General features: G+C 36.3%; 1 protein-coding gene across 6 annotated transcripts in view; it reads right to left on the reverse strand.

The window, feature by feature from the left end:
* Positions 1-26,188, reverse strand: part of ROBO2 (roundabout guidance receptor 2) — a 635,780-nt gene that overhangs the window by 145,723 nt on the left and 463,869 nt on the right. For all 6 annotated transcript variants that reach the window (XM_032150412.2, XM_032755092.2, XM_032755094.2 and 3 more), the window contains exons 4-5: positions 21,463-21,583; positions 9,350-9,488 (exon numbers count right to left, since the gene is read on the reverse strand). In XM_032150412.2, coding sequence (XP_032006303.1) covers positions 9,350-9,488; positions 21,463-21,583 — 260 coding nt within the window. The remainder of the gene's footprint in view (positions 1-9,349; positions 9,489-21,462; positions 21,584-26,188) is intronic.

The following is a 26,188-nucleotide window of genomic DNA, read 5'->3' on the forward strand; positions in this document are numbered from 1 at the left end:
TGCAACTTTAAATCATCGTAGATTGTCATATCTAATCTAAATGCTACGTAAATCACTGTAATACTGTATTTTTATTTATATTATTTTTATTGTTGTTTTTTAATTTTTTTTTCCAGAATTGGTTAAATCCACAGATGTGGCATCCATGGATGGAGAGGGCCAATCATACTCTACTGATACTATCTGACTCTTTCAGCAAGCACTTCTTTAACTTACACGTTTCCAGTGAAATCATTTTTTCTTACCCAATATAGTGTTGAGAAGAAAAGAATATAAGTTAAAATAGTCCATGAGAAAAAATAGATTTGTTTTAAATTTTGTGTCAATAAGCAGTATAAAATGATGATTTTAAAGGACACAAACTTATTTATTTGACATAATAAACATCTATTATGGGAAATAAGTACCCTTATAATAAAAATTTTCAAAACTTCAGTATGTGCTTTCTATGTAGATGTATTCTGTGACTCTATGATACAAATTCTACTTCTAGGCAAGCATATGCTAGGCTGTCTTTTCCTTATCTTCAATCCCAAGTAAAAAATGAAGAGAAGTTCTTCCCACTCAGCACCACGATGCAGCAGCCAAAAGTGTGGACTCTGAAGCCAGACATTCCGGGTCGCTTACGCAGTGAGTGAAGCTGGCGTATCTACCCTCTCTGCATATCAGTTTTCATGTTTCTATTATAGGTATAATAATGTTTACATCACAGCATTTTCTAAAGATAAAAGAGCACTACTGTAAAATGCTTAGAGTATTTCTGGTATAGAGTAAGCACTATGTAAATATCATTTATTAATATTGTATTTATGGGAAAGGAAAATGCAGTCAGAAACAGCTATTTTGAATCAGTACTGGCTTTTTAAAAATAGAAGCCTAAGTAAGCATTCAGGGTCAAGAACAATTTTGAATGAAAAATATGTCTAAAATATAAATAAGTTTACAAGATGCCTTCTATACATAAAATGTGGTTGTCACTGGATAATAGATACATAGGTAATATTAATTTTCTTCTTTATGTCCATCTATTTTGATTTTCTGGTTTCTTTTTTTTCTTCTATTGAAAAAAAATATTACCGTGCTTCTCTAATTGTTTTGAGAGATTGACATAGAATCATACAATTTCAGAATTTGAGGACAGCACCGACACCATTCAATCCAACATAGTTTGCAGATATGGACTCTGGTACTCAGACATGTTACAGGAATTGCTTAAAATAACATGACGAATTATGGCAGAGCTGGGATAAGAACATTGATCTCTTAAATTCTATTAAACCTTTCAGCCTCAGGTTGCAATTCAACTATTAAGAATAATAAAAAAGATCAGAAATATATTTTTAGAATAACCCCTGGGGTGATTAAAACTTATTTGCATGATTCTAACCACAAATTGTCTTATGCACACAAGTACTTGTGTCAATATAATTAATTAAACAACTTTTTTTTTTTTTTTTTTTTTACCTTTTGCTTAGAGTTAATGCAGGAGCCTAGGTACAGGGGAGAGTGTCTCCAATGGTAAATCTCTATCCACCTGTGTGATACAGCGGGATATGAGAGCTATCTTCTGGTAAGCCTCTGGCTTGTCCTATAGTTTGGTTTAAGGTAGAGTGTTGCCCTAGTCGGTACCTCAGCCTAACTGAATGCTCCAACAACCACACTTTGATGGAAGCAGCACACCTACTGTGGCTCCTGTTTTGGACATTATGCACATGGCAATGACAGGTGGCACGCAGACAGATCCTTTTGCTCTGCATACTGGCACCTGGTCTTGGCTCTGCCCACACACAAGAGCTGTCAGTTAACAGACAGCAGAGCATCTCTGACTTCAAGGCATTTCATATTCCAAGTGTGTTCCAGCTTGTTAGTTGACCACTGGCCAGAACCCAAATTGGATTCCCAATGCCAGTTCCAGCATTGTTCCTAAGCTGAGATTCTTAACAGATGGGCCAATGTGGTCACAGCACTAGGCACCTTGCACTCCCCACCCTAGGTGGCAATTAGTTTTGTGTTAACAACAACTATTAGCACCTATCTGATGAAAACACATGAAAACTACCATTCTGTCATCCCTCTGAAAGTTGTCAATTAATCCTGTTTGTAAAAACAAAGTCTTTATCTTCAGTTTCCAAGAAGGTAAACTTGAACTGTTCTAAGTTTAAATTTTTATAATGTCAAGACATTTTATGTGTTGCTTACGAAGTCGGTCTAAAAATTACCTTAACTCTATTGCTGTATAGTACGTTTATTTAGTTATTCATAATATAGTATTTCTAACCAATTATCTAAGTTTCTATCTAAAATATAAAATTCATAGGTGGCTCAAATCCTTAAATAATAATCATATAATTATCATGCCCTCTCATTTAAAATACAGATTTCATCCTAGACAGATTCTAAGTCCAGTTCTGACCCTACTGCTTATTAGTGTATGGTCTTAAAAACCTAACTTGTTTAAGCTTCTGTTTCTGTAACCCTCAAGTAGGAGTAATATTATGCTGTAACACTATTCTTTAAAATAATGTAATTAACATATGTAAAAAGCATTTATTGCATTGCAAGGCACATGGTAAGTCCTCCCTAAATACTTGCTTTTAACATTACACATCTTTTTATAATAATGGTTTTATGCTTATTACTCACAGACAAAACAGTATGTGTGAAATGTGAAGTTCTCAACCCAGGTGACTGATTGCACTGGAGCTGGCACACAATACCAGGAGAACGTATAGCTTACTAAAGGTAGAAAATGCAGGCAACTTTCAGATTTGGCAAAGTCACTAGAAACATTTATAAATGAATCTATATAATTTAAAAGCAGGCCAGACACGGTGGCTCACACCTGTAATTCCAGCACTTTGGGAGGCCGAGGCGGGTGGATCATGAGGTCAGAAGTTCCAGACCAGCTTGGCCAACATGGCAAAACCCCATCTCTACTAAAAATACAAAAATTAGCCAGGCGTGGTGGTGGGTGCCTATAGTCCCAGCTACTCGGGAGGCTGAGGCAGGAGAATCACTTGAACCCAGGAGGTGGAGGTTGCAGTGAGCCAAGATCGTGCCACTACACCCCAGCATGGGTGACAGAGTGAGACTCCATCAAAAAAAAAAAAAAAAAGCGTAAGTGATATCTATTAAAAAATAATATTGTATAAGTTTCTGTGGAAATCATATGGCCAAAGATAGGAAAATGTGTCATTATATACAAATTATATATTTTTATTTATTTTTTAGCATTAATTTTTTTCCCTGTAGTTAACTGTATAATTAATAAATGCCACCAATCAGATGGATTTGTAAAACTGAGGCACCATGTATGTGCATCCATTGTACAATGTTTACAGTGCTTTGAAATGGTTATATCATTTTAATAGCCCTTTGAGTTAGAATGGATGGCATAATTCTTCACCCTATAAAATGAGTAAAAATATAGGTTAATCGCCAGTCCTACCACATTGCTGGTCCATATTTTCAGGATGTAAAACATAGAGTTGAAATAGCTTCTTCAAGAATGCATTCCTAGTCTGCAGTAGAGAAATTTGTCAAATATCATTTCCAGAAAATCAGAGTGTAAATAAACTAAATGATCAAACAGTAGCAGAACAAGGCCTAAAGTCTAAAACCCCTTGGCAATGGCCTAAATATTTGTATGTTATTGTAATTTGTATTAAAAGGTCCCATAGTCATTGCTCATGAAGTTTCTAATTGTTTTTAGACAGACATGGATAAGACATCTGTACAGCATAAAAAATAAAGATTTTTCACTTACACTTTTTCTTTAAATTTCTGACTTTTAGGAACCAGTCCATTTCTTAGATGTCATTTACAATATTTTGTACACATTGCTTTTCTCCTATTCTTAGATTTTCCTTCTTTTGCTAAGACCGTTTCACTTGCCCAGTCTTTACCAGCCAGCCTAATCAGTGTGGTTATTTATCAGGAGCTCAAATTATTGCATGTCCTTGATGCATACACTATACGTGAAGAAGGCCGATTGCCTCCACAGGGTAGCTGAACACCTGTTCAGCATCTCTGTGTCCCAGAAGCACATGCTCTAAACAATAGGGTTTCCAAACAATTAAGCTAAACACATTTTGCAGGGCTAAGAAGAAAGAGCCACTTTGTATAAAAATGCCATCCAAAAAAAAAAGGAATTGTAAGTAGTTCCATTCAGTTTCTTTTCTTAAAGAATCATGTGTTTATGCAAATCTCACATTTCATGGAACTAAAAACTCTGAAAATTCTCCCTTAAAATAGACTTGCACTTTAGAAAAGGAAATTTTGTCAGTGGGTTAAGGAAAATTGATAGAATTTTGCTCTATGTATCTTGAAACTCTTATTCTCTACTCCCTTTTCTAATTTATGAAATATTCATTAATTATATCCACTATGTGCAAGCCATCAACTGCATTTAGAATTTGCAGGCATACATAAAAATGTAAATGGCATATTTTATTTCCTTTTTCTTCTGACAAGCTATTATGAACATTCCTTTCTCTACTGTGGAAGAGAGAAGTTCTTACTGAGGAATTTAGTGTCACTTTAGTTTAGAAAATAAAAATGAAATAAAAAAGATAAAGGAGGTAATGGTAATACGCTGAAAATTATAAGATTGATGAGGGATATTAAATCTCCTGTTTACAGTTCTTTAAAGACTGCTAATAATGAAATGAAATACAAAGTCTGCTGACATGCACAGATAAGAATTCACAGTTAGATTAATCACACTAACTCTTATCCAAGTTCTGAGAGGGATTTTTAAAAAATTCTCATTAATATTAAATTGAACAGAATATTGCAGTGTTGTCATATTTCAATTCATTTTTACATCTTTGGTTACAAATGTATTATATTGTTTCTTTATGTCATGTTACTTGTGTTATGGTAATGTTTCTTCATGTGATACTTTTTTACAGAGCTTCAGCATATAAATTATATAACAAAAATATACAGTAAACCTATGTTATGATGGAGTATGGCATAAGATGGAACCTCACCTCATTTATTATAAATACTGGCAACTTCTATCACATAAAACATTTTGTGAAAAGATGTATTGAAGGCACTTAATCAAGAGAGTACTAATAAGCAAAATGTTGGATATTTGCCTGCAAAAGAAAGACAATACCCAAGAAAGTAACTAGAGCTGTTCCAGTTTAATTTCTTTACTGTATTTGGAATGTAAATACTTTCCCACATCACCCAATCTCACTAATATAAAACAAAAACTAAAGAACTGATAACAGTTAATTTACCTTGTTTAAAACGACTTACTTTTTCAAACTTGCAATGAGCATTATAAATGTAATAGGCACTCACTAAATGCAGGTAAACCCAAAAGTGCATCTTCTACTATTTAAATTATGCTTTAAAAATGTGCTTTAAAAATCACAATCATTACAAACTATAAAATGCCTTTCACTTGCTTGTTCCACCTACTCACTTTATTTTCACATTAGTGTTATGAAATTTTTGTCCCTAACACGTATGTATTGAAACCTTCTAGAAAACAGTATTGGTACTTAGCACAGAATCAGTATGCTTCCTGAAATACTCAACTGTGAAATGGTAATATCTTCAGAAGTCTCTGCAAGGAATCAACAGTTTGACACTAATGTGTATAATGTAGACTCCTTCCCGTTTTGTCCCTTGGTCGCATGGAAAATGTCCACATAAATAACTTTCCCTAGTTGAGCATAAGGGTTATTGTTAGACTTGCTACGCTTCCTACCTCACTGAAACATTCATCTTTTCAGAAAATGTTTTAATACAACTCACTAAGAGTCTGTTGTAATTTCATTAAAGGTAGTTACTGAGAAAGGTCAGGAGTTTAAGACTAAATAAAAGAAAGAGGCATATCAGTACTACTTAAAAAATATTTTCAAAGCAAGGGGAAAAAAATACTCCCTTAATTCATCTCTGGTTACTGAAAGGTTGGCACAGATATCTTCTTCTGTGTTGAAGGTTTTAATAGCTCTCACAGCATTTCATAAATTTAAACTTGAATTGAAAAGCTTTTCTTGTCTCCAAAAGAAAAATAGTCACATATTACTTACATAGTAATTACAGGCTATGCAGCTGCCCTACAAAGCTTTCGTATAAATGTGTTAAGCATGAACCACTACACAAACCTTATTCAAATTTCATTCAATGTTAAGCCAAAGAAATGTCATCCACCACAGCAATTGCTTATACAAGAACAATGGCCACCCCCTTGTCTGAGACCTAAATAATGTAATAGAATCCATGTTGTTGATTTAGTCTACGGTTGGCTAAAAGTTATTACTGTTATTCCTCACCAAGGAAAGAGGTGTCTTTCTCTCTCCTTATGCACAAGTGAGGCTTATGCTAATACATACAAATCGAAGAATGAATAAACTCCTCTGAAACATCACTTAAAGACTGGGAATTCAAGAAAAAGTACATGCTTCTTTCATGATGAAAATACTGACCTCAGTTTCTACATTGCACTTATCCTTGCTTTAAGCCTTTCCAACAAAACAATTTAAAGCTTACACAGCACTTCCATTTGCCTAATATTTTTAAAATATTTAACTGGTTACACAAAGTACTAAAATAATATGCCGGTAAAAAGAATAAAGAGGCCAAAGCTATGAAAATGTTTTAAAGGAAGCTAGTGAAAATAAGATTTCTCATGCTTTCAACCTTGTTGTTTAGTGGCCTTGATATCATACCTTCCGATAGTGTAGCTTTAATGCTGTTGTTTGATTTATATGTATCATTTGTACTTTGAAGCAAATGAATTTGGCAAGATTTAGAGAACAGTGTAGCAGCTTAAGTTGTCAGGTTTATGACCTAACACCTACCTTAAGCTGGAAATAATCAAACAAGGCTCAATTCATTTTTATTTTATCTGAATTCAGGAACATAGACATGTTAAAATGCAATGCACACTTACAACTCTCTATTTTTAATGCTTTTTTCAACTAGCTCGTGCTCAATGTTTGAAAATTAACAGCGTCGCCAGTGCTGTTATATGGATATAATGTGTCCCCGATACAATGTGATAAGAAGAGCATGTCATTTCTAGGGTATTCTTTTTAAAAACCTATAAATGCAATCTAATCAGGCTAATCCAAGTTTGGGGGGCATTCGATAGCATACCTGGCCAGTACCTCACTTCAAGGCTGTTAAGGTCACAAAACTAGAAAACACTAGGAAGCTGTAACAGGACGGAGGAGACTGGAGAGATATGAGAACAAATGCAGAAGTCTATGATACCCAACTCTGTAATTACCTGAACTGGACTTGGAGTAGAAAGAGGACAATGATGAAAACCTGGGAGATTATAATAATGTGTACACTTTACTTAATTATTACGTATCAAGGTTTGCTCATTAGTTGTGACAAATGTTTTATTGTCATGTAAGATATTAACAATAAGAAAAACTGGGTGTAAATGGGAACTCTCTGTTACTAACTTTGTAACTTTCCTACAAATCAAAATTATTCTAAAATTAAAGGTTTTTAAAGTTTCAATGCACAAGGCCATATACTCCCAGTTATTTAAAATAAACCTGTGTTTACACTAGGATAAATTTTACTATAGAATTAATCTCTTCACCTTACATTAACATTTTAAAATTATTCACTACGTGCTCTCAAATTTGAAGGAAGTTGCTGACTATATATAGAGGATTGATGGTAACAATTCAATAGTGTAAACTCTGCTTGTTTTCTAACCTGCTTCTCCAGTGAGACCACATGAAAAGCCTCACATTGACAAACCTCTTCTACTAACACCATTCCTTTGAAGACAGATGTCTGGCATTAAAATGACAAAAAAAACACAGTGATGACTTTCCCTACTACATAGGCTGAAAAACTAAATGAATTAATGTTTTCACTTGTTTTATTCCCGTAGATTGCAAAGAACCTCTCAGTAACTATTATAAATGGTTGATGCATTTGAATCCAGTATATTCAATCCATGAGTGACATGTCTTTTGAAGTAAAGTATCCAATCATATCTAGGGATTTATAAAATTGAGATTTTGAAATGAATGTTTACATTTAGGAAATTACTGACAGCAGTGAAAGCACATAAAAGGTATATGGCTTCTGTGGAAGCATGGTTAATATCAGTCAGTTGAAAGAAACAAAGTTGTTTTGTTTTTTTGTTTGTTTGTTTTTTCTTTTTGAGACAGTCTCACTCTGTCGCCCAGGCTAGAGTACAGTGGCACGATCTTGGCTCACTGCAACCACCGCCTCCCGGGTTCAAGCGATTCTCCAGACTCAGCCTCCCAAGTAGCTGGGATTACAGGTGTGCGCCACCACACCCAGCTAATTTTTTGTACTTTTAGTAGGGACAGGGTTTCACCATGTTGGTCAGGCTGGTCTTGAACTCCTGACCTGAAATGATCCACCTGCCTTGGCCTCCTAAAGTGCTGAGATTACAGGTGTCAGCCACCGTGCCCAGCCAAAAAAAAATTTTTTTTAAAAAAAGAAAAATTAGAAAAACACAGCCTGTACAATTCTATGCAGGCAGTAATTGGAGAATGCATGATGGTTATAATATCAGCAGGTAGAACTAGCAGGAAGGCATAACAAACCTTAAAGATAAAATTACTTGTGTTAAAACAACAACAAAAAATACTTGAATTACTTATTTGATTCTAAATGGCAAGGCCTTAGGGAAATTTCTATAACAACAAGTTAAAATTATTTTTATGTATAATGAAAAGCATTTTTGAATACAGGTGAGAGTTTGAGAGATTGGGTTTGGGGGTTTTGTGATAAGAACAATAATGAGGAGATGGAAGAGAAAGTCTCCACGAGGAGATGGAAAAAAGAAAGTGACGGGAGGTCCCTATGTTGGAAATCCCCTGTGTGAAAAATGATGCCAACTACTTGCTCCCGTTTCAGCGTTGTGCTGACCTTTCCTTTACTCCAGGACTTACAATCAGCCACGTGCAATAGTCTTTTGTTAGTTACGCTTTGGGCCACAGAGGTGACAAAGAGTATCCAGAGGGGGTGAAGCATGGGAACGGGCAGTCATTGACGGAGGCCTGCAGGGGGCATTCTGCAGGAACAGAATGGTATACCTCAAAGAGTCCAGGGGAAAGAAGGCACCCAGGAATCCTTGGTATCTGGGGATAAGAGGTGGAATGAAGAATCAAGCATTAACGTAGATGTTCACTGCAAGAGTGACATTGAAAGCCTGGAGGACTTTCATATACAAACAGTAAATATGTGGCTTGCATATGTAAAAATCACATGAGTGAAAATACCCAAGACATAGGAGTGTTTGGTGGTGGCACTGTAGCTGTCCTTTCCTTTTCGAATTATTCATTGGTAATCTGACAATCTTCCATCCGTATGTTGGTCTTACCTTCCTCTTGGCAAGTCTGCATCATCCTTTTTCCACCTCACAGTTGGTTGAGGGTCTCCTTGGACTTGACAACGAAATTCTACAGCTTCTTCCTCCAGTACCACCTGGTTAATTGGCCTCCTGAGAAATGTGGGTCGTTCTTGAAAAAACAAAAATGAAACCAATGTAAAATGAGATAAACTATTATGCATGCTTTAAGTACATTATGGAAAAAGCAAAAGAAACCTAATTTACTTTTGGTACACAGGTACCTAACTCTGTACCTCAGCTGTGTTTTAATAAGGCCTTGGGAATCCAACGTCATTCAACAAAATAAAATATTTTGGAACAAAGGAATAGCTACAGTTTGCACATAAGACCATACAACCTTTGGAAAAAAATATTAAATTGATTTTTCAGTGAATCCCTGAGCTAAATCAGGTGGATCGTATCATAAAAAATCAGAACACTGAATTCTACAGGAAAAAGAGAGATTAAAAATGATCCCAATAATCTATTATCAGGGTTCAACGTGGGAAAACTAAAAGTTGAAAGGGATAAAAACATTTAAAAAATATTAATATTCCTCAAGAATGCTAGAGAAAGCCAAAAAAAGTATGCTTTCACACATATATATTACCTAAATTTTCCCACTTATGCTATGATTTGATAAGGACTCAATATTCCCATGACTATTTTAACTTCATGTACGGAAAGCTGTCTACCTGATTTTTTTCTTAAATACAAAGACTGTCATTATTAATTGTTGCAAATGACTTATTTATCAATTTTTTGAGGTTTTCTCCAATGGTCTTCTCTTAAGTGTTTGAGATATTTATCCATTTTTTTTTTTTTACTTAATTTTATGTTTTTTATTTCTTCAGTATTCTGTTTTACTGTTTTCATCCTTCTTTTATTAATCTGTATTTGGCACTGTTAAATTGTATTCTAACACTCTTCTACATAAAGCTAGAGAAAAATAAGTCTGTATCCATAAAAATCTTTTCCTATCCATAAGATTCTTAGCCTCTGAGGATACAAAACAAAAAGTAGTTTTATGTATCGCCAAACATTGGCATTCCTTGTCCAGTTTCTTCCCTTTTGGATAATGGTCTGAAACTGGAAAAATTATCATTTAAATTTTATTAGCCCGAATCTTCAAATCACAAACAAATTCAATATTGCTACTTACTGAGGTAGAAAAAGAACTAAGCCAAGGAAAAGAAAGATGAGATCCACAGGAAGCTGACACAATTTATCTGGCCATCTGGACATATTTAGCCACCTAGAACTTGAGTTTCAAACCTTCTAATTTAAAATTCTGTATACAGTGGCACAAAAACCAAAATGTATTTGGCAGGAAACCTTCAAAGAAAATAAATTACTTCAAATAATAGATGTTAAGGGTATAAAATAAGAGTATTTGATTTTACTGACTAAATCAAGATCCATATTTATAAAACAAATGTGTGAGTTGCAAGATAAATATTTTATTGCAATAAAACCAACTATCATTGGCATTTAGAAGGAAGACTATTGTTATCTCTCCAGAGAATCTGACAGGAGGGATCAAAATTTTCTGCATATGCTTGAGTGTCTGTACTCTGGGACTCAAAAATTCCAAGCAATAAAACAAGGCAAATGGAATTTTATCATGAAAACTTTTGTAAATGCAGAATTGACAATCCATAAAACTAAAGAAAAACATGGTTGCATCTAAAGATTTGAGACGCCCTGAATAAATTAGCAGTAAATTGTGCCCCGTAGACAACAGAACAAATCTGCATGTCAGATAAAATAATTTAGTGTTACTTTTTTCAACTCTGGACACTATGTGCCCAAAACAGCTCTTCTGGGGCTGGCATAGCTGGTATTGAGCTATCATTTCAGGTAGTTAAATAGGCAATAGGATTAATATATCCTTATGAGGGTCCCAAATGTTAATAGTAAAAAATAAATCATTAGCATAGGAAGCGGGATCGACTTTTTCGGTGCTATCAGGTGCAGCTATTCATCCAGTTCATCCAAAAACTACATTAACCCAGTGTTAAAGAGGTTTCAGACACTACTGATACTACTCAAGATTGAAAAATGATTCTTTAAGAGGAGACCTTTCCTGTTCCCTTTGATTTTAGTGGGTAGCATACTACCTCCTGACACTGGGATGAACAAGCTAGAGAAATCTTTCTCTCATCCACTCACTCATTCAGCACATTATTAATGCACCCACTCCTGGAGGCTTTCACTAAGTGGTCAAGCTGGTGAACAGTGAACAGCTTAGTTTCACTGGGGAAAGTGGTGAGAGACAAAGCTAGCCAGAGAGTGAGTGATAATACCACGAAGTCCCCGTTCACCACTCAAGGACTGTGAGCTCTGCCCCGAGGTTGATGGAGAGCTATTGAAGGACTTTAAGCAAGTAAGCAACGTGTCGAATAAGCATGTGAGAAAAGTCGTGTCGGTACGTCTGTGGAAGGTAAATTAGGAGAGAAACATAAGGTCGTGAATTAGGTCAAAGCTTCTTGTAAGAAATTATTTCAGCTTAAACTGACACAATGGTTCATAGGATGTGGAAAAGGGGACAGACGAGAGATCAAAACTGGATGATCAGTCAGACGCACAGGGTGAAAAGGAAACTCTAGGAAGTGTCAAAACTTTTCATTTAGCAAACTGAAACAGACTGGCGGGTAAAACATGGACTGTGTGTGACTGTGTGCATGTATGTGTGAGTTTGTGTGTGTAAGCTCCTTTCATCATAGAAATGGTAAGGATGAGAAAAATGAACCTCTTCTCCCTAAGCCATTGTTAGGCAGATTTCTATAACTTGAAGTCAAATAAATTTTCAATGAAATAAAGGAGGTTACTTATATAATAGGAAGAGAAATAAAGATAAATATGATCAAATCTGTAGATATAGCTATTGAATTAAAAAACACCTCAATAAAGAAGGAATCGAAAAGAGTTTTTAAATGTGATGAAGATATTTTGTCAGAAATTAAATGCCAAAATTCTCTTAAAAGTAAAATACAGGTCGGGCGCAGTGGCTCACGCCTGTAATCCCAGCACTTTGGAAGGCCGAGGTGGGCAGATCAAAAGGTCAGGAGATCGAGACCATCCTGGCTAACACGATGAAACCCCGTCTCTACTAAATATACAAAAATTAGCCGGGCGTGGTGGCGGGCACCTGTAGTCCCATCTACTCGAGAGGCTGAGACAGGAGAATGGCGTGAACCCAGGAGGTGGAGCTTGCAGTGAGCTGAGATCGCGCCACTGCACTCCAGCCTGGGCGACAGAGCAAGACTCCGTCTCAAAAAAAAAAAAAGTAAAATACAAAAGTCATGCCCGTTGAAGTCTGGAACAAGACAGGCATGCTGGCATTAAAAATCAGTAAGAAAAAGGAAGTATGAGCCCTGAAGAAGAACCAAAACAACCATTACTTGCAGACATTCTGCAAAATACAACAATGCAGAACAGTGGCTTCGATAATTGATAACTGCAACAAAAATAAGAAGTCCATAGGATAACTGCAGCAAAACTGACAATATTGGAAAATGCAAGATTTTAGGATAAATTGCAGCAAACTTATACATTGAAAAACTGTTAAGTCATTGCAATATTAAAACTATTGACCTGTCTAATATGAAAAGTTTTCATGACCTTATGCTGGGTATAAAACAAATTGAAAAACAATATGTGAGACCAGTTCCATTAAAATACTTATATTTTCAGGCAAAGTTTGTGTATGCTTTCCTTAACATGCTAACAGTCACAAAATCACAACATATAATTAATCTGAATGGCAAACGTTACATCAGATATGTCACAAAACTAAGCTGTCCCTTCCTCAAGGGGACACCATCAGGATCCTTAAGGGTTTTTTGGTCATGGTACTTGTTCTAAGCCTCATTGTTTTATATGGAGACACGTGGAGGCACTTGATTTATAATTTCAAGAAGAATCAAGATACAGGATCCCTGCTGCTGTTCAAATGAACTCAGCAGGGGTGCAGGACTTCACAATGAACCTTCTCTCTTCCCTGCTACCCTCAAGCAGAGTCCAGTTGCTTAGCAACTGGGTAACCACAGGAGCACATGTGGTATACAATTTTTGGAAGTCTGACATTGGCTCATGGTGAAAATTTTAATTTAATGGACACAAAAACAAAACAAAGCAAAACAAAGGCAAAGAATACATGAGATGAAAGTCGCCTGCACACACATGACACATCACCATGGGTTTTATACCTGGGTATTAGGATGTGCTGTCCAACAATGTGACATGGGAAATTCCTGAGATACTGGAGCTTGGTCACATATTTTAAAGTATTATTCTGAGAATTTCCATAGCACCCTTTCTAACAATTATCTCTAAACTGTGTTATTCATTATTCCAGTTGTTTTCTGTTAATTATACTAAACTCACCTTCTGCTTTGCAATTTTCATAATTACCCACAGAAAACATTATGTTAAAAACTGTAGGTTTGCCTAACATTTATTTAAATGGAAGAAATTTCTGGTAAGAACTATTTTCCACTTTTCTTAACCAACTTTATTTCCAGAAAGTCTGAGAATCAGAAACATAAATATGAACACTAAAGAAGTTGTACAGGCCAAAAACATATTTCAAATGTGTTGCATTTGCAGTGGCAACTGTTACAATAAGCCAAACACAAAGCCAAGCCCCTTTCAGACACAAATTTTAAAAATTTTAAGGAAGTAACTTGAGTCTCCCCTTTTGACTCAAAATCATCTCCAAAAAAATGAAAAGCTAGAAGGATTAGAAAGTAAGTTGGTAATAGAACCATCCAATACATTGATAAGTGATCACACTCAATACCTATTAATGCTCCATAGAGTTTGGACAATTAGAGCTCCATACAATTAAAATAAATATACATGAAAATCTTAAACTATTGAATACCAAGCAAACTTAATTTTAAAACATGTCAAAACAAGGTCACTGATTTTTTCATGTTAATACCTTATGTCTGACCACATATTGAAAAACGGGGAAGAAATCTCCAGGGTATTTGCTGATCAATGAGACTAGAGCCTCTCTGAATGGGCCGATCTCTAATTATATAACTGCAGAGTGATCAGAGGCAACATCTTTGCCAATGCAATTAACATTTTTTTATGTGAGATTAACAGGATTTGAATCACCTGCATAACTTGCTTACAAGGTTAATCTCTCTTGGGACAGTAGTGTTGCTTGCCAGTGTGTTTCTGTAAAGTACAGCTCTCAAGTAGTCGGTCTTGTCAATTTAGTTCCAAATTGGCGTTTTGGAAAAATCCAACTTTATATACAGCTATAATAAAATCAAATGCCAAGTCTCTTGTAGTTATGTCAAAAATATTCAGAAAGCGAATATACAACTTAACACAAAATGCCATAAATCTGAAATATGGTTGCATAGTATCTCTTAAGTTCCTTAGTTACATGAAAAAAATTAAGTGCCCAGCAAACAAATTTCTCTTTTTAACTGTATTCAGTCATTGAAAACGGCTTTAAAATTGTCAATCACTGTGTTATAACAGCTATTTCTCAAATGACCATAAAATATTAAAAATAAACTTCGCTTAACATTATAAAATTAGTGTTATGGCAATAATTACATAGGTAGAGTTCTTAAAGTCCTGTAAGACCAAAGCTAAGTAATAAAAGGACATTAGAGTTAACCACTGCTTGTAAACCTTATCTTGACTTCAGCTCACCCAGAAAGACCTGCCACCCTGTAGTGTCAATTAAATTGGAAGTCAGATAGCCCTGGTAGGTCTCCTTTTATTCAACTGGGCATGTATGAGATGAGGGTGGGTTTGATAGTCATTGAATGTGAATTATCATGCCCTTCCAGAAAAAGACGGAATGATAATGATCAGGCTGTCTGAACATGATTAAATAAATCCTGACTGCATTAGTTTCTTTTTGGCTAGAACTTTCCTTGCCTGAGAAAATTCATCCTATGAAGCAAAGATAAATATAGATAAATGTTCTCAGAGGAAAAAAAAATACATGTCTCACCACATATTAGAGGCAAAATTTCATGTTATTGCTGATAACATGATGTAAGAGTCCAGGTGAGAGCAGGGGCTCTGTCTCTTCATTCCACCATTAGTATTTAAGCAGTTAAACAGGGCATAGGACATAGTAGATGCTCAATAAATATACTCAAGAAAGGATTATATTGCTGACAATAATCTTAATAACACCTCATGTTCTTATACCACATGCTACTAATAAAATACAGATATTTCTTAAGGTGTGGGTCCTAAGGATCTTCTCTCATAGCATTATCTCTGAATATCTCAACTACTCTCACGCTATCAACTGTTATCTCTCATTCAAAGACTGAAAACCAGTATTACCAACCCCAATCTCTGTCCTCAACTTCCCCGAAATGGTTAGTTCTCAATCTGAACATCGTACAGTGAAAATAATCAGTTGGCACAGAGTTTCCAGTAGTCTTTTTGGAGAATAACAACTAAATATGAATTAACAACAATAGATCATGTGCCATTTGAAAAATGCTTCCAGTGAAAAGACAAAGAACAATGTGGTATGGAGCCATGGTGGTAGGGGATGGCGGGGAAGAGAAACTAAGAGGAAATAAAGGCAGAGAAGCATCACAAGGTAATTTTACTTAAAAAAAGTGTTATTAAAATTCTGTGATACAGCAAAAGAAACTATCAGAGTGAACGGACAACCTACAGAATGGGAGAAAATATTTGCAATCTAAGCATGTGACAAAGGTCTAATATCCAGATCTACTAGGAACTTAAATTTACAAGAAAAAAACAAACAACCCCTATTAAAAAGCGGGCAAAGGACATGCACAGACACTTCTCAAAAGACATTCCTGTGGCTAACAAACATATGAAAAAAAGTTCAACATCACTGATTATCAGAGAAATGCAAATCAAAACCACAGTGAGATAGCATCTCATGCCAGTCAGAATGGCGATTATTAAAAAGTCAAGTAACAGTAGACGCTGGTGAGGTTGCAGAGAAATAGGAATGCTTTTACACAGTTGGAGGGAATGTAAATTAGTTCAACTGTTGTGGAAGACAGTGTGGCAATTCCTCAAGGATCTAGAACCAGAAATACCATTACTATTACGGGGTATATACCCAAAGGAATATAAATCATTCTGTTATAAATATACATGCACACGTATGTTCATTGCAGCACTATTCACAAGAGCAAAGACATGGGATCAACCCAAATGCCCATCATAGACTGAATAAAGAAAATGTGGTACAAATATACCATGGAATACTATGCAATCATAAAAAGGAATCAGATCATGTCCTTTGCAGGGACACACATGGTGCTGGAAGCCATTATCCTTAGCAAACTACTGCAGAAACAGAAAATGAAACACTGCATGTTCTTACTTATAAGTGGGAGCTGAACAATGGTAACACATGAACACATCAGGGGAACGACACACACTGGAGCCTGTCAAAGGGTCATGGCGAGGGAGAGCATCAGCAAGAATAATAGCTAATGGATGCGGGACCTAATACCTAGGTGATAGGTTAATCTGTGCAGCAAACCACCATGGCACAAGTTTACCTAGGTAACAAACCTACACATCCTGCACATGTACCTGGGAACTTAATAAAAGCTGGTGAAAAAATAAAATAAAATACAAATTACAAAAACAATACTCTCTGCTACAAGAGAAGTCATAATACCCATGAAACAAGAACAGGATACTATAAGTAAGGAGGAATTAGGGAAAAGAAAAACCAAAGAGGTTTAAAATCTGATTGATAAAAACATGTTGGACAAAGAAAAGTTAAAAAAAATTAAACATTTCATGGAATTGTTTTGGTTGAGAGTTTTCAGATTGAGACTGCTCATCAACTACATAGCAGGGAAAAGAAAAGAGTGTCAAACTAAGGTAATGTACCGAACCATCTCAGAACACTGGGGTAAAGAGACCACCAAACATTTGGGAAGAAAAAAAAAAAACGAAAAAGAAAACTGATCACATACAAAGATACAGGATACAGGAATCAGAAACACAGTAGACTTCTCAAGAGCATCATGAGAAGCTAAATGATATTAGAGTCACAACTGTAATATTCTGAGCAAAAATATTATTTAAGTCAAATTCCCTAACTAAAGCATAATTCTAAACTAGAACTCTAAGGTCTGGATAGAATAAAGGCATTTTGATTGGGAATGTGCTCCAAACTTCAGCCAAGCAGAAAGAAGTTGAGAACCCCTTCTGAAAAGAGGGGTTAACCAAGAAAGAAAAAACACAGGATGCAGAAAACAGCAGATCCAGCATTCCAGACAAGAAAGACAAAATCAAAATTAGGTTTACGGGGTTGACCTAAAGAATATCTAACCATGTCAGATCAGGCAGCTGCAGGGAAGGCTGTAGTGAAGGTGACTTAATAGCTAAAGTCTAAAAAAATAAATTATAGGAGATTTTATAGTTTCTGTTAGAGATTTCAAGAATTCATGACAGGTATAGACAAGCATAAGTAAATGGAAAAATGGGTTTATTATTAATTCAAAGAAGAACAAAAATAGTACCAGAAAAGAAATATGGTCATAACTCTATAACATTCAACTCACAGTCAATAATATTTATGACTATAACTCAAATTCTGAATATTAATGTAACCAATGTTTCTAACGTTCATAGACTAAAAAGAGGAAAAGAAAGGTGGAGGTGAGAAGGTGGGGAAGGAGCTATAAGTGGGCCAAATCATCATCTTCTATAATAGGAAGTCAAATAATGTATGAAATTGATACATCAACAAATAGCAGATTAAGCACATATTCAGAAATATGGAAACAAATCCCAGAATAATTAGATAAAACAGAATGTAAAATGATGAGAAATGTGTGTGTGTGTGTGTGTGTGTGTGTGTGTGTGTGTGTTTGTGTTGGGGCAAGAGATTCCTGTATTTCATTCCAAGTTTTGTAATACTTATTATATTTTACAAATGTTACACATAAAATTAGTTTTCATGTATTGCATTCATAAACACTTAAAAATCATTTTGAAATCCACACGTCATTTTTAAAACCCAAATTTTGGACAGCAGTTCTCTGAAATCTACTCATAATTAGAAATTGTATTATTTACTTCAACTCTACTTTCTCTGTCATCCAGGATCTTTAGAGCTTAACATATGTAAACTTCTAGGGGCTATACTTCAGGAGGATGTATAGCTGGGGCCACAGATTTGAGTGCTACTATAGACTATGATACCTACTTCTAATTTTTAGATTTGATAATGCCCAGTTAATTAGGATGTTATTTCATAACCAAAAGCTATTAGAAGATCAACCACAGTATTTGATTCATGGAGTATGGCACAGTAACTTTTTTAAAATTAGGTCACACTGATCATGTCTTCGATATGATCAAATGGCACATTTAAAATATATAATGTTGAAATTTTAAACTATACAACTTCAAAGTACAAGCCCACTAGAATCAAAATACTTGAAGAATTGAGAAAATTCTTTTTCCTAGCAATATGTCTCGGAAAGTAGATAGCTATTATATTGGAAAAAAACCTTCATTCCTTTCATTGTTTTTCTTGGCATTTACAAGTGACTTATATTTCTTGAACAATTAAATGTTACTTTACTATGTATATTTTTATTATATTTATAAAAATAACATATATACTTATTTTTTTGAAAAACAAAAAGTTACTTGTTCTGTATAACATATCTTAAGATAAAGAATGAATTGCAAAGGACATTTAAAAACCTTCTGTAGCTACAGAGTGGTTATAGTAGCCAGACCTTTAAAAGTGAAATTGCTGCTCCATGAAAATAAAATTGAGAGGTAGAGTATGAAGTATAATCAGTTTTACTTATATAAGCATTAGGTCAAAAATGATCATATGTAACAATGCTAAAATAGAGAGTTTTATTTGAAAATGTGTATTAGATGTAGGAACACCATCATAAAATAAAGGAGACCTCCCTATTAGTAAGTACAGTGTTTTTTCTTTTACGTTCTCTAAGAATAGGGAGCCAAGATACAGAAGGGGTTTCTCGGGCAATACCTGTCACATCCTTGATTTGGACCATCACTTTGGTTTTTTTGTTTTTCTTTTGGATTTGGATGTTGTTTTCTTACCAACAATGGAAAGTTAGTTTTTCCTTCAACTTAATCTTGTACTTATAACCCCTCAGGTCAGTTCTGACTAGCTTACACCATCTAATAAACATTTCTCAGTTTCCTAAATCAATTCTGCCAGGGGAACTGCCTCTAGACAAATTCAATCTATTTGGATGATAGCTATTTTCAAAATAATTTAGAAGTTCCCACATAGCTTTTGACATGTTTAGGAATCCCCAGTAGTTCTCATCATTTCTTTAGGGAAAGTAGAGTAAATATTTCGTATGGGTGTCTCATTACTGGTAAGTCTAATTGCTTCTGTAATGACATTAAACCCTTTCAGTTTCCTTCTGAAGGCAGTCTATACCGCAGTAATACAGCTTTTTTTTTTTTTTTTTCTATTCCAGAGTCAGTGGTAGTTACAGAAAAATAGCAATGAGTGTTTCTTTAAATAGAAAAGCTGTACTTGTGGGCTTTCAATGCTAACATTCAGTGACCACTAATATCATTTCTTACCAGGCAAAATTGTGTTTTATTCATTACAGAGTGGAGCACATCTTGAGACTCTTATAGAGGACTGCATGAAATGTAGGGGCAAACTGACACTTGTCTGAGCTCTGCAGGATAGAAATTTACATGCATACTTTGAACAATTCTATTTCTTCTATTCAATTCCTCTAACGAATTATGGGATTTCTCCTAGTGTTGTCATTTGGGACTTCAAGCTGCTTAGTAGCCACAGGGAGTGTTACCAGAGATTACCCGGTGCTCAGAATGATTGAAAGGAGAGGGCTGCATTCTGGTACACATGCACAAAGCACAAGCTTAACTCTTGAAACACAGCGGAAATCATAACACAGCTCTTTCTACAGCGGCACTAGCATTGCACCATGGGATGGCGTCTCCCAAGCCAGCAAAATACGTTTCTCTGGGGACCTATGCAGGGCTTTGGTGCCACACTTGGGTGTGTCCTGAAGAAATGACCAGAAATAGGGATTTTATATCATGCACAGAAGTACAGGATTATTTTACTGGTACTGAAAAATAATTTAAAAATCACAATTATATTTTTGCTCCTAAAAAATCACATATCTGCAATAGTAAAATGTTTAATGAAGACTGTATATATACACATGTACATATACGTACATACATATATGGGCATGTATGTGTGTGCATATGCGAGTCTATAAATGTGTATGTCTATACAGAGATTTAAATAAAAAACTTCAATGTATTCTAAAAGAGTGTTTCATTTCTGAGTATCTTCAGCATATCTATTTTCTCCAATCTTTTGTCATTTTGTCTCTCTTTCAATCTTCCACAGTTGCCCTGCAGTATTTTCCTCACATTGGTTTCCTCGGCCATCTTTATTTGTCCCCAGTTTTCTCCTTTCCGATACTTTATCCACTATTTATGTGATATGGTTCCAGTCAGTTTTTAACCTATTAATTGCGTTTATCCAGCTAAGGAGAGCCTTGGTTCTTAAAGTTGAAGGAACATGAATATCATAACAAAATATCTCATTTTAGGGGTCATTTTTCTAATTTTGAATTTATATGTGTGCATACATAGTATTTTTATCAAGAGTTGAAATTATAAATACTTCACTTTGAATTTCTAAGAACTGGAAAACAAGTTTTTTTATACTATACTCTCTAATTTTTAAAAATTCTTACCCTGTGTCTTGCACATAATAGCTACCTGATAAATGCATGAGAGTTGAATGAGCAATAAACTTTAGATAGATGTAATATCTCAAATAGACTTTGAGAAAATGCATTTCATTTTAACGAACTGCAAAAGCTTACAAATATATGAACAATGTAAGTTAATTAAACTTTCAAATAATTTTTTCTTTACATCGAAGCTTTCATTGGAAAGACAGAAAACAAGATAATTCTAAGTTGTCACTGCTTACCATGAGCCATGAGTAACTGTCCTTATATGGCCCAGTTTTTAATGTTAGCAATACTTAAAAGCAAATAAAAATTGATAAAAATAAAAATTCATAATTTAGAAGACAGTTTTACCGAAGACAGTCAGCTCTGCTGGGTCACTGTCCCTTTCTCCCACCATATTGGTACCAACACAAGTATACATCCCTGCATCACTTTTCCTGGTATTGGAGATCATCAGTTTTCCACCACGGATCTGTTAAAATCAAACAAAAAGAAAAGAGAAGGGAAGAAAAAGGAACAGAACAGAAAATGAAAGGTCATTAATAAATAGTTGTGAATATTTAAGCATATTTGTTTCCCAAAGGAAAAAACTCTCCCATTTTTTTTGGCATTTGCGGGTATGTTATCTTTTCTGAAATTCACCCTCAGTATAAGTTTCCATACTTTCTTCATAGAAAATATTTTTTTAAGGCAGCTTTCCTCTCTTTCCTGATCCTATTTTGAGTCTTGTGACTGACCTCCCTAAATCCCAGTAGTCTTCACACTGAAATTCATTTGAATAAATTGCTATTGTCATTTGTCATCAGAAAGAAACACTAGATATTCATTTTAAATAATCTAATAAAATCCTACTGAATCAGAGGGATTCAGAAAGCATATACATCCATACTGACTAGGCATATTCTGGACACTTAAGAGACAGCAGTAAATCAAATGGTAAAAATATTTGCCTCCCTAGAATTCACATTTCAACTGTTAATATTAATCACCTTTGTTTCATCTTTTTTTTTTTTTTTTTTTTTTTTGAGACAGAGTCTAGCTCTGTCACCCAGGCTGGAGTGCAGTGGTGCAATCTTGGCTCACTGCAAGCTCTGCCTGCCGGGTTCACGCCATTCTCCTGCCTCAGCGTCTCCGAGTAGCTAGGACTACAGGTGCCTGCCACCATGCCCGGCTAATTTTTTTTGTATTTTTAGTAGAGACGGGGTTTCACCGTGGTCTCGATTTCCTGACCTCATGATCCGCCCGCCTCGGCCTCCCAGAGTGCTGGGATTACAAGCGTGAGCCACCGCGCCCGGCCCTTTGTTTCATCTTAATTGTATTTAAGAGATAATTCTTGGAGAAAATGGCAGGTTAGATAAAAACAAACACAGTTTATAAAATGGTAATATGTATTGGTATAAACCATTAGCATCTAATAGGTTCCCCTTCAAGTTTTCTTAAATGAGAAGAATTTATTGGCTGACAAAAACAAATGCAATAATATTAAAATATGTATTTGCTAAAGAGGACATTAAAGCAGAGTTAGGCTTTCAGTAAATCTATAACTCATAGTTTTTTTTAACAGTTTTTTTTGTATTCATTTAATTCAATATTAGCTTTACAATGATTGAGTGTTCTTGAAGAAATACAAGACAAGACATGTTGGTTTTCTCCGTTATTTTTTAATTTCACAGGCAAACACAACTCATATACGTTGGCTCTGATCAGAGATGTTTCAAGATTTACAACTCGTCATGTTATAGAAAGGAAGTTTCAACTTTTTTTTACACAGGTGGAAAAGACCACTAACCTGTTCTCAATTCTCTCTGGTAGAATAAAATGAGAGCTCATAAAATTGGCTATGAGGGACATTTCTCCTTCCCGTTGAAGCTGAGAGCTAGGTAATATGACTTGATTTGACTAATGGAACTACAGCAAACACTTCACTGGAAGAAAGGTTCTTGTACATTGTTTCTTGCCTTCTCTTGCTGAGTTGGAACCGAGACCAACATGGGAACCGACTGAACTAGCATGCTGGAAAATTAGAGATCATAAGAAGGGGAACCAAGATACCCAGTTGAGAGTCAACCAATTGCCAGACTTGTGAGTAAGGTCATCCTGGACTCTTCAGCTGCCAGCACACCTTTAAATAGGTAAGTTCTAAATGCTATAAACATAAACTACCAAGCCATAAACAATGATTTTACTCCATCATCAGGAGTACCTTTTCATAAATTTGGTACCCAAGCAAGACCACTGAGAACAAAACTCTCTTTGGTAATGTAGATTTCACAGTGTTAACAGCAAGACTAGTGTTGGGGCTCAGAAAACAATATCCCAAAATGTGGTGCTTTGGATTTCTGAGCACTTTGAACTAAAAGAAATTGTAAGCCGAGAGGTGGCGCCAAGATGGCCGAATAGGAACAGCTCTCGTCTACAGCTCTGAGCGTGAGTGACACAGAAGACGGGTGATTTCTGCATTTCCATCTGAGGTACTGGGTTCAACTCACTAGGGAGTGCCAAACAGTGGGTGCAGGACAGTTGGTGCAGCGCACTGTGCATGAGCCAAAGCAGGGCAAGGCATTGCCTCACTCGGGAAGCGCAAGGGATCAGGGAGTTCCCATTTCTAGTCAAAGAAAGGGGTGACAGATGGCACCTGGAAAATCGGGTCACTCCCACCCTAATACTGCGCTTTTCCAACGGGCCTGGAAAATGCACACCACCAGATTGTGTCCCGCACCTGGCTCGAAGGGTCCTATGCCCACAGAGTCTCGCTGATTGCTAGCACAGCAGTCTGAGATCAAACTGCAAGGCGGCAGCAAGGCTGGGGGAGGGGCGCCCACCATTGCCCAGGCTTGCTTAGGTAAACAAAGCAGCCAGGAAGCTCCAACCGCGTGGAACCCACCGCAGCTCAAGGAGGCCTGCCTGCCTCTGTGGGCTCCACCTCTGGGGACAGAGCACAGACAAACAAAAAGATAGCAGTAACCTCTGCAGACTTAAATGTCCCTGTCTGACAGCTTTGAAGAGAGTAGTGGTTCTCCCAGCATGCAGCTGGAGATCTGAGAAGGGGCAGACTGCCTCTTAAAGTGGGACCCTGACCCCCGAGCAGCCTAATTGGGAGGCACCCCCCAGTAGGGGCAGACTGACACCTCACATGGCCAGGTACTCCTCTGAGACAAAACTTCCAGAGGAACGATCAGGCAGCAGCATTCGCGGTTCCTAAAAATCCACTGTTCTGCAGCCACTGCTGCTGACACCCAGCCAAACAGGGTCTGGAGTGGACCTCTAGCAAACTCCAACAGACCTGCAGCTGAGGGTCCTGTCTGGTAGAAGGAAAACTAACAAACAGAAAGGACACCCACATCAAAAACCCATCTGTACATCACCATCATCAAAGACCAAAAATAGAAAAAACCACAAAGATGGGGAGAAAACAGAGCCGAAAAACTGAAACTCTAAAAAGCAGAGCGCCTCTCCTCCTCCAAAGGAACGCAATTCCTCACCAGCAATGGAAGAAAGCTGGATGGAGAATGACTTTGACGAGTTGAGAGAAGAAGGCTTCAGACAATCAAACTACTCCGAGCTACGGGAGGAAATTCAAAACAATGGCAAAGAAGTTAAAAACTTTGAAAAAAAATTAGACGAATGTTTAACTAAAATAACCAATGCAGACAAGGGCTTAAAGGAGCTGAAGGAGCTGACGGAGCTGAAAGCCAAGTTTTGAGAACTATGTGAAGACTGCAGAAACCTCCATAGCCGATGCGATCAACTGGAAGAAAGGGTATCAATGATGGAAGATGAAATGAATGAAATGAAGCGAGAAGGGAAGTTTAGAGAAAAAAGAATAAAAAGAAACAAACAAAGCCTCCAAGAAATATGGGACTATGTGAAAAGACCAAACCTACGTCTGATTGGTGTACCTGAAAGTGATGGGGAGAATAGAACCAAGTTGGAAAACACTCTGCAAGATATTATCCAGGAGAACTTCTCCAATCTAGCAAGGCAGGCCAACATTCAGATTCAGGAAATACAGAGAACGCCACAAAGATACTCCTCGAGAAGAGCAACTCCAAGACACATAATTGTCAGATTCACCAAAGTTGAAATGAAGGAAAAAATGTTAAGGGCAGCCAGACAGAAAGGTTGGGTTACCCACAAAGGGAAGCCCATCAGACTAACAGCTGATCTCTCAGCAGAAACTCTACAAGCCAGAAGAGAGTGGCGGCCCATATTCAACATTCTTAAAGAAAAGAATTTTCAACCCAGAATTTCATATCCAGCCAAACTAAGCTTCATAAGTGAAGGAGAAATAAAATACTTTACAGACAAGCAAATGCTGAGTGATTTTGTCACCACCAGGCCTGCCCTAAAAGAGCTCCTGAAGGAAGCACTAAACATGGAAAGGAACAACCGGTACCAACCACTGCAAAAACATGCCAAATTGTAAAGACCATCGAGGCTAGGAAGAAACTGCATCAACTAACGAGCAAAATAACCAGCTAACATCATAATGGCAGGATCAAATTCACACATACCAATATTAACTTTAAATGTAAATGAGCTAAATGCTCCAATTAAAAGACACAGACTGGCAAATTGGATAAGGAATCAAGACCCATCAGTGTGCTGTATTCAGGAAACCCATCTCACATGCAGAGACACACATAGACACAAAATAAAGGGATGGAGGAAGAACTACCAAGCAAATGGAAAACAAAAAAGGGCAGGGGTTGCAATCCTAGTCTCTGATAAAATAGACTTTAAACCAACAAAGATCAAAAGAGACAAAGAAGGCCATTACATAATGGTAAAGGGATCAATTCAACAAGAAGAGCTAACTATCCTAAATATATATGCACCCAATACAGGAGCACCCAGATTCATAAAGCAAGTCCTGAGTGACATACAAAGAGACTTAGACTCCCACACAATAATAATGGGAGATTTTAACACCCCACTGTCAACATTAGACAGATCAACGAGACAGAAAGTTAACAAGGATATCCAGGAATTGAACTCAGCTCTGCACAAAGTGGACCTAATAGACATCTACAGAACTCTCCACCCCAAATCAACAGAATATACATTTTCTTCAGCA

Source organism: Hylobates moloch, unplaced genomic scaffold (assembly GCF_009828535.3).
Source record: "Hylobates moloch isolate HMO894 unplaced genomic scaffold, HMol_V3 SCAFFOLD_4, whole genome shotgun sequence".
Taxonomy (NCBI): domain Eukaryota; kingdom Metazoa; phylum Chordata; class Mammalia; order Primates; family Hylobatidae; genus Hylobates; species Hylobates moloch.